The sequence below is a fragment of the Microtus oregoni genome, unplaced genomic scaffold, assembly GCF_018167655.1.
Source record: "Microtus oregoni isolate MIOR12 unplaced genomic scaffold, Mior012 000024F_ref0000369, whole genome shotgun sequence".
Taxonomy (NCBI): Eukaryota; Metazoa; Chordata; class Mammalia; order Rodentia; family Cricetidae; genus Microtus; species Microtus oregoni.
The window spans coordinates 29,637,269-29,647,208 of NW_024543083.1; the positions used below are offsets into that span (position 1 = coordinate 29,637,269).

At 37.1% G+C, this 9,940-nt stretch overlaps 1 protein-coding gene across 1 annotated transcript; it reads left to right on the top strand.

Moving 5' to 3' along the window:
* The first annotated feature begins 552 nt into the window (after positions 1–552).
* Positions 553–1,434, top strand: LOC121462438 (60S ribosomal protein L6-like). The gene has a single exon (XM_041674024.1). The coding sequence runs from the start codon at positions 553–555 to the stop codon at positions 1,432–1,434; it is 882 nt and encodes a 293-aa protein (XP_041529958.1).
* Positions 1,435–9,940: the final 8,506 nt, after the last annotated feature.

Sequence of the window (9,940 nt, forward strand, 5' to 3'; positions counted from 1 at the left end):
CTCAAGACTTAAAACCTTGTCTGCTCCCCCCTCAAGCAAGAATGTTTCAGCATGGGTGAGACAGAAGTACTCCATCCCCTTCTCCAGCTTTACATTCATTCTTTCTGCCTCTTCTTCCTTTATATTTCCTGAACACTAGAGGTGACAATGCAGATGTCATTATTTTTCTCCATCTATGGCTCTACATTAAATCCCTATGCTACAGCAATTGTCATTAGCCTCAAAAGCTTGATCGGCTATAAATTCCCACAATAACCATTGCCCATGATATATATAAAAAAAAATTCTTCTCATGAGAGAAAATGACAGCATCATTATTCTGTAAGCATAAACATTAATATTTCAAAGAAATTTTGACAGGTACATCATATCTGTTTACAAAACAATAGCAGTTGCTTCTCCCACAGGAGTTATGACCTCCCAGTCCCAGGCCTTGCTTTAGATTACAGTAGCAAGCATAAGTTCCCACATGTACAACAGACCTTAAACCAAATCAAGAAGACATGTTTGGACCGGAAGCCGGGACATTAGTTCTCTTTCCCATCTTGCAAGATGGCGGGTGAAAAAGGCGAGAAACCTGATACAAAAGAGAAAAAACCTGCAGCCAAGAAGGCTGGCGATGATGCCCCTGCCACTGGTGCAGCCAAAAAGGGTGACCCTAAGGCTAAAAAGCTCAAGAAGGGGAAGCCCCATTGCAGCCGAAATCCAGTCCTTGTTAGAGGAATTGGCAGGTACTCCCGATCTGCTATGTATTCCAGAAAGGCCATGTACAAAAGGAAATACACAGCTGCGAAAACCAAGGTTGAAAAGAAGAAGAAAAAGGAAAAGGTCCTTGCCACTGTCACAAAACCAGTTGGTGGTGACAAGAATGGTGGTACCCGGGTGGTTAAGCTTCAAAAAATGCCCAGGTATTATCCTACTGAAGATGTGCCTCAGAAGCTGCTGAGTCATGGCAAAAAGCCCTTCAGTCAGCATGTGAGATGTCTGCATGCCAGCATCACTCCTGGGACTGTCCTCATAATCCTTACCAGGCACCACAGGGGCAAAAGATTGGTTTTCCTGAAGCAACTGGGCAGTGGTTTACTGCTTGTGACAGGACCTCTTGCCCTCAACAGAGTTCCTTTGAGAAGAACACATCAGAAGTTTGTCACCGCCACCTCTACAAAAGTTGATATCAGCACAGTTAAAATCCCCAAACACCTGACTGATGCTTACTTCAAGAAAAAGCAGCTGCGTAAGCCCAGGCATCAGGAGGGCGAGATCTTTGACACAGAGAAGGAGAAATATGAGATTACAGAGCAGCGCAAGGCTGATCAGAAAGTGGCGGACTCGCAGATTCTGCCAAAGATCAAAGCTGTTCCTCAGCTGCAGGGCTACCTGCGCTCTCAGTTCTGTCTGACGAACGGGATGTATCCTCACAAACTGGTTTTCTAAATTGCTGACAACCTAATTAAACAACTTTATGTGTCAAAAAAAAAAAGACATGTTTGTAGTAAAGTATATGCATTGTTGCTAACAAATTTTCTTTTAGCAATTTGCATAGTATTGTCATCACGGAGGGAGTTTCTGATTCAGTTCCAATTTGCCCTGGAGTAAAAGTGTTCCGTATCTTCAGCAATAAGGACTTACTATCTACTTGTGGTGTGGAACCAACACTAGTAGCTTGGGGACCCAAAGAAATCTTAAGTGAATGTAAAGAGTAGGTGAAGTCCTGAGGGAATGTGTGTTATTAAAAATGGACCAATGCCTCAGACTCATGGGAATTGGCAAAGCCTTCATCCAGGCAAGGTTCAGAGATAGAGAGTAAAGCCCTCCTCTGGTATAAGAACAAGAATTTACAAATGATTGCAGGGTGTGTAAGAATCTAGAAACTGTATCTTCCTCTTCCTGAATAGCTGCAGCCTGAGACTTCTCCCTGACAGAGAATCAAACCCAGACTTGCTAAATCCAAGCCCTGTACATATGAATGTGTTGAGGTTGACAGTTGCTGAATAGTTGGTACTACTCCATTAAAGCAAGCATGGCCCACTCCATTTCAGCTCTTCTGTGTATACACATACACAAACACACACACACACACACACACACACACACACACAGAGTGTGTGTGCATGTGTCTGTCCTTTCTATATTTCTTTTATTTCTTTTTCACCCCAGTTGGATTTCCATGACCAAACCATGCAGAACACAGACCCTATGGAACTTGCCTTTTTGGCTTGAGGGCATTTGGCTGCTACATCCCTGAACAGTAAAGAGGAAGAAGGTAAGCAACCCCTGGCATCTACACCTTTATTCAGCCACCTTATGGCTTCTGAGAATGCTTTAGTCCACTCCTCCTCACTGCAGTCACTGAAACTCTTAAACTGATCTTTTACTGTTCTTGTAGAACACTTTCTTCTTCTGCAATTCTCTCAGAGATTATCATTGTTCCATTCATGTAATTAAACCTTTATATGGAAAGAGGAGGGATTCTCTAATTGTTGCTATCTGTTCCATGGGAATATCAGCTGGTTTTAGGATGCAACAGAGAGTGGAGTATGCATAAAGAACTATCGGTAAGTTCCAATACAGTTTAAAAGATTCCCATTATTTTTGTCAATTGCTTTGTCTAAAGAGCAATGGTGGCTATAGTGTCTTTGATCGTCTATGATATTTCAGCTCTCTATCATAATCTGCAGTTGGTTTTCCTTAACCAACCTTCTTTCTCATCATGGAACAACTGCCATTATACGATTGTTTGTTTTCCCACCCAAAAGAAGCTGGTTTCTGCTGTTGGACCCTGCCCAGGGGCGCAGGCAGCAGAGCTTAGTTCTCATCTGCTGTACCTACTACTCTGTCAAAATCCCAGAGTTGACACTCTAGCACCGAGGCTGCTAACCTTTAACAGCCACAATATCTACTGAAAGGACTCCAAGCTGTGTGAACAATCTACACCCTACATATAGTTTCTTGTAGAAGATTAAATTTGTCCAGCAGAAAGATTATGAGATTTGTCCGTGGTGCTTCCTGCTCAGTAGGCAGGCAGCTCAACTGAAAAGCCTTTCCTTTCCTAGCAATTGTTCACTCTTAACACGAATTTGGGGAAAGGATATCTGAGCCTTGTGACTTTGTAGGTCTTAAATGTTGTATTAGTCTCTGAGTAATTGATGCTTGTCTCTCCTTTCCAGAAAGAAATGTTTCAATTGGAGGAAATAAAAAAACAATGTTTTTAATTCATGCAGTGATATAGCAACATATATTTTCATTGATAAATAATATGTTGAACAGACCTTACCATCTATGAAATGATAAAATGTAAGTCTGTATCATTTATTTATGAAGAAACATATTAGATGGAGATTCTGTAGTGGGTATTGGCCAATCATACATTATTAACTGGTCTAAAACCTAAGTTTGATTAATAGAACTTTGATATTTTTCTATAATACTCATTTAGCTAAATTTTAAAGTACATATTCTGCTTTCAACATAAGTAAATTTACTCTGTTAAGCAAATATTTTAGCTTATTATTAACATAATATTGTTAATTCATTATTCAAAAGCCAAACTAAGTTGTTAAACAGCTAATCTTCAGGATACTCTGCAGAAAAATCCATACTATTTTCCATCTAAAATGAGAGCAGAATTCATGTTTTCTCACTTTGTTGAATCAGGGTTATGTCTGTGTTTAAGGTGCATGCAAATGAAATACATACAAGTTCTCAAAAATCAATCTGAAAAAAGTAGATATTCCAAATTACTTTCAATAAAGTATAACTATTGTGACATAAACATATTTAATGACCTTAGATTCAGAAGTACCATGTACAATAAAAAAATTAGGAATTAAAATCTTGTTTTGTTAATGTCTAAGACTCTCTTTTGTGATTCTGGGCTTGTCTTTGACAACATAGCTGGAAAATCTCACTAAAAACTTGTGTTTCATACTAATAAACCACACTAATCTTTTCATTGCAATAGACAGATATATTTAGAGAAGCAGTAGCTTGGAAGGCTCACTTTAGGCAGCAAAATGTTAAACCACTTTGTTTTCTAGCTTTAATTTTTAGGACTCAGACATGAAGTCCAAGCACACTGAAGACAAGCGTTTGATGAAGGCACAAGTAAGTTCATATGAAACAAAGGATGGTGAAGGATTATTCATTGTCAAGAGCACCAAAGTATGACTTTAGCTATTTTATCAATTCTATTCTTAAAATAGTTCCTTCCTTGTTCAAACTTGTAGTTAAGTCACACTAGATTATAATCTGCTCTCTACTTTGCTCTAGAGAATTAAGAGAAATACCTCTTTTTACTACAGTTAGTCAGAGTGTCAGCAATGAGAGAGCTGGACCACAGCTCAGCACTGTCACCAACAGCAGCCTGAAAAGATTTTCCTTTAGAAACCTCAGTTCAGATAAAATCAGATCTTTAGATCTGATACAGAAAAGAATTTCAGGGAAAGGATTGTAAAGTCAAGTTGAGTTCATTAAGAGACTGTTTTAATATGTATTTCAAACGTGAAGGCTAACAAGGAAAGACCTAAAGAAAAAAGGATGACATACATAGGCAGGAACTTCCCAAGGATTAGTCCTATATCACTGTCTTTACAATGTATATTTATACATGTGTGTACTGCTCTGTGCATGTGTGTGATTATACACATACATGTATAAATAGATATAGACAGATAAATATACAATTCTCAACTTGTAAGTCACAAACCCTTTGGCGCTATCATGGGCCACATATCAGATATCCTCCATATCAGATATTTACATAACAATTCATAATAGTAACAAAATTAAAGTTATGAAGTAGCAATGAAAGTAATTTTATGGTTGGGTGTTGCCACAGCATGGGGGACTGTGTTATAAGGTTAGAGCATTAGGAAGGTTGAGAACCACCGATATATGTGATATGTGCATGATTTGGGGGTTATATACATATATGCATTGGTGTGTGTGTGTGTGTGTGTGTGTGTGTATGTGTAGAGTTCGCATGGTCTTTGAAGTTACTGTCTTTAAAAGGATGTTAAAGAATACAAATGAGTTCACAAGGTGGTTCCTGAAAGACACTTTAACAAAATTAAATACTTTTATACTTTTTTAAACACATAAGAATTTAAGGCTTATTCAAAAGGCAATGGAGAACACTTTCAATCAGATTACATGTTGAAAAAAATAAAGAGACAAAATAATTTGGGTAATTTTTTTTCAAAATTTCATGATGAAATGAGGAATCAAATGTATTGGGCATGTTTATTCTACTAAAGTGAAGTGACTACTCCATACAATAATGAGTAATATGAAGAAACTCATAGATGGATAAAGTAATATCTTGAAAGCATAGATTAGGAAAGTTGGGGTAGTTCTTAAGTAAGGAAGAGCATATTTATTGTGATCCATTGATAAAAGAGAAATTTGAAGTAGTCAAATTAGTAGAGAATGGATATAAAGTTGGGAACATTTCACAGTCTAGATTGATGAGTCAAGTTGTCCAATAATCTCTAGGAATGCTAACTAATGCAATTACATAAAAGGACCAAGGGTCGTAGGGTCTGAGCAGCACCAGGGTAGAAGTGTGTGAGTGAACACACAATCAAGGAATGGCACTGAATAGCTCCAGTGATGTGATTTCTGGGGAAGACACAATTGCATATGAAGCAAAACAAAGGATTTTTTAGTGGACAAAGGGTGTGATTATTTCTTTCTTGTATTGTTGAACACTAAAGCAAATAGATACTTAAAATGCTATTGACCTTATCAAGAAGAGGGCCTTTTCTTTATCTGCACTGTCAAATCAATATAGCTTTTACAGAGTTTTTCATCGTTTTTAAAATTTATTTCACATACCAACCAGTTTTCCCCTCCCTCCCTTCTTCGTGCTCCCTCCCCCAACTTCTCCCAAGTACCCTCCAAATCTACTCTGATGAAGGACACTTAAACGAAATCCCATACTAGCTCAGAATTGAGAATAATAGATGGTTATTTATTTAGGTTTAGACTCACAAATTAAAATCCTATGCTGGAACAGAGAGCAGCAACTGAATCTCGCAGCCCAAATGGAGGCTGGACTTAAGCATTACAGAGGCATATATAGTATAAGAGGTCACGCCCCAGTGGGCGGGTAATTTAAACGCTATTGGCTGTAAGATTTCCTACAGTACTACTCCTTGCTGCCACTTAGATGAGGTAAGGCCTCCCTTGGGAACCAACAAAGCATGGCACATCAAGCTGAGGCAGAACCAAGCTCCCTAGCCCCCTACCCCTCATATCAAAACTGAACAAAGCATCCCACCATAGGGAATATGCTCCAAAGAGCCAACTCATGCACCAGGAACAGGTTCTGGTTCTTCTGCTACGGGCCCCAAAAAGACCAAGCCATAAAATCATCACCCCTAATGCTTGTCCAGAGTCCTTGAATCCCACAAGCTCAGGTCAGCTGTTTCTGTGGGTTCTGCCATCATTATCTTGACACACACTCACCTCTGCCTCCTTGTTCATACAATTCCTCCATCCTCTCTTCAGTCAGATCAGCACTTAGTTGTGGATCTCTGCATCTGCTTTTCAAAAGAATACCATATTTGCGTTTTTATCCTTTCTCTCAAAAAAGAAATGGAAATACCTTAGATGAAGGAAGGAATGAGTTGTATAGATACACAGATCAGCATCATGCAGTCTTTTTGATGGAGAAAATAATAGCAGAAACTTGTAACCCCTTGTTGCTTTTCAGGCTGACCCCAGGATCTCACCAGGCAGCTAGCCTAAGGAAAATGATGCTCTTCTAACTAAGAATGTTTCTCTCGAGGCATTAAAGCAAAACTAAACAAAAAGAAGTCACTTCTCATCCTCCCCTGGCCTCTGTATGCTTGGAAATTCACACAGTCAGGGGCACAAACATATATGCAACACACACACACACAAAACTACATGAAAATAGAGAGAGAGATCATAATCTAGGTATTTAGTCAAGCATATCAGTCATTTATAAATGTGTTCTTGGTATGAAGAATAACTAGTTCTCACCAAGAGAACTTGCCAGAACTGTTGATAACTCACAGTTCCTATTTGAGATTCTCTGTCTCAAGGGGCAGCAATAAACTTAGGACTAATGACTCATAGTTATTTACAAACTTACATGAGTGATGATAACGTTATTGAATTAGACATGCATTTCTTTTAAAATCTTAGGGTTTGACCTTAAACAGTAATTGTTCCTTATTTTTCATTGATTAAACCAAGCATTTATTCGGAAGGACAAGAATTTTTTGAAGAAATGAGTGCTTTACATAGAAGAAGCTATCCAGCCTCTGAGAAAGAGTATAGTAATTCAGTTCTAGATTGGTTTTCTTTTCCACATTACTCAGGGGCCTTCTTTTCAAGAAAAGACAGCCTTAGTGTTTAGTCAATAAAGTTTAGAACTACACACTCAATAAATGTTGATTTCTTATGAAGCTTTGAAAGCACAGGTATTTTGTTCCATTCCCTTTTGTGTGGAATTTTACACAAAGGAATTTGTGCCTATTCTAAGCTGTTACAGTAGTGACATTTCTGCTCCTATTAGCAGCTGTCTGGAAACTTTGAGGGAAAGGGAAAGCATTAGCAGTACACTGTCTAACATGTGTAAAGAGTTATACTTAGTTCAGATTCAGATTTGTTTGACTTAAAAACAACATCCCGACGTCGACAACATCTATACATAGGCCTCCAACTCTGCTTACAAAAACAAAGCAAAAGCCCGGAGTGGAAAGAAGTGTTTTATTACATCTCTTACCTACTTTAAGGTGCTGACAATAAAATAATTCTGCTGCCTCAGAACTAGGTTAACTACTTAAGCTGTGTAAATGCTACTGATTATTTCTGTTGCTTTTTCATACAATTATCATAAGCTTGATCTATGTTGGTAATTTTAAAAAACACACACACAAAGGATTTTAGGCAGCATTAAATGCTGATTTGCAATTTGCTACCAGGAATGCAGGAGCTCATTCTCACACACCCTGAGGGTGAGCAAGTTTAGAATATTCCAGTAAGTCTACAAGTTAAGTTCTATAATGTTCAACTCTAAATAGGATTGGATGTACTGTGAGGTCAGAACTGGTATATGAATATTTCTTTTTTGAATAAGAAATAAAGAGCATAATTTGTAGAGTTGCCATAAGATTACAGGCATCTGAAAAGACTACCCACAAAACTATTCAACTACAGCCTTGGTATACAATTGTAGAACAAGACATTGCTACAGTCCATAAGACGGCACAATTCTTGAAACCAACTGGACATAAGGTTATAGAGAGAATTTCTGAAGAAATATATATAAATGGCTTTGATTGATTCAATTTTTTTATTCTGAGATAAAACAATTTATTTGAGAAAGACTAGGTTATTATAGCTAATGTAAGTCTATAATAATATATATTTATATATATGTTCGCACTTATAATTATATACTGAATATATCTATGTATACATGTATTGATATATAATACATACATAATTATATACTTGCTTTATGCATATAATTATAAATACATGTTTATAATCAGTATAGATATTACACATTTAATAAATGGATAGGGACAGTTTAGGAATAACAGTAAGACTTGAATCTAAATGAACACTGATGAAAACTAAAGAACAAATGAATAAGTGCTATGATAAAATACTCTAAATATAAGACATTTGATGTAGGCCATACTGTCTACACATTTCCCTATGCATGTATCCCTTTTGCCCACTCTCAGATACTGTAAAACATCTCTAAAATATCCAGTTTAGGGGATTTCAACAATAGTTAGTGGACATTATCTAATATTAAATGGAAAGAAATGAACAATTGCTGTTTGTTGCAGGAATGTTACATAGGATAAAAAGGAAAAGGGTGAGTGGTGGCAGAGACTGCTACTGTTTTACAGGAGTTCGAGACAATTAGTCTGTTACCACTGTAGATGCATGTGGCCATCTTATGATTTATCTTTTTTTAAGATGTATCATCCATTTCTTTATTGGAAAAACTACTTACACTCACATCTGTATTATATGCTATTAGCCTGACTGATAGTTGATTGGTTCTAATGCAACGAATTTAGCTCTCAAAACACACTAATAGGGCAAAAAAAAATTAGTTTGTATTAGGTTAGTTGAATGAATTTAAAATGTCTTACACATCATCTTTGTACATATTATAAGACAGTATAGAAAATTCTGACTTTTAAGACACTTAAAAAAATGTTCAACATCCTTAGTCATCAGAGAAATGGAAATCAAGACAACTCTGAGATTCTATCTTACACCTGTAAGAATGGCTAAGATCAAAAACACTAATGACAACTTGTGCTGGAGAGGTAGTGGGGAAAAGGGAACACTCCTGCATTTCTGTGGGGATGCAAGCTGGCACAGCACCTTTGGATGTCTGTATGGCGATTTCTCGGAAAATTAGGAAATAACCTTCCTCAACACCAGTAATACAACCATTCTAATGTTGCTAATTAGTTATATTGTTTATATTGTTAGTTTCTTCTTTTGTAGTATATGTTTGAACACCCTCTTCTGTTGCCTGAAGACTCCCCCCACACACAGACACGCATACAGTCCAAACATCTATACATATAGATTCTTTTTTATTCTTTCTTTATTCTTTCTTGTTCTGCTTTGTTTTGATTTGCTTGCTTGATTGATTTGCTTTTCATTTTTTCTCTTAAATTTTGTTTTGCTCTGGGTCAGAGGTTGCAAAAGGCAGGGGTCAGATGCAGCTGAGGGGATAGAGATGGTGAGATGGGTGGAATGGGACTACATAACGTGGAAACTACAAAGAATTAATAAAAAGATGATAAAAATACGTATTGAGTATCATCTCTTTGCCAAAAAGTATTCTAGGCTAAAAAAATTAAACTGAACTTGCTTTGCTTACCACAAACATTAACATTATTTTCCTCATTTTAAGAAACTATTATTGAGT

Bases quoted from the DNA above. Each gene is read 5' to 3' on its own strand.
- LOC121462438 (XM_041674024.1), top strand. From the start codon at position 553: ATGGCGGGTGAAAAAGGCGAGAAACCTGATACAAAAGAGAAAAAACCT.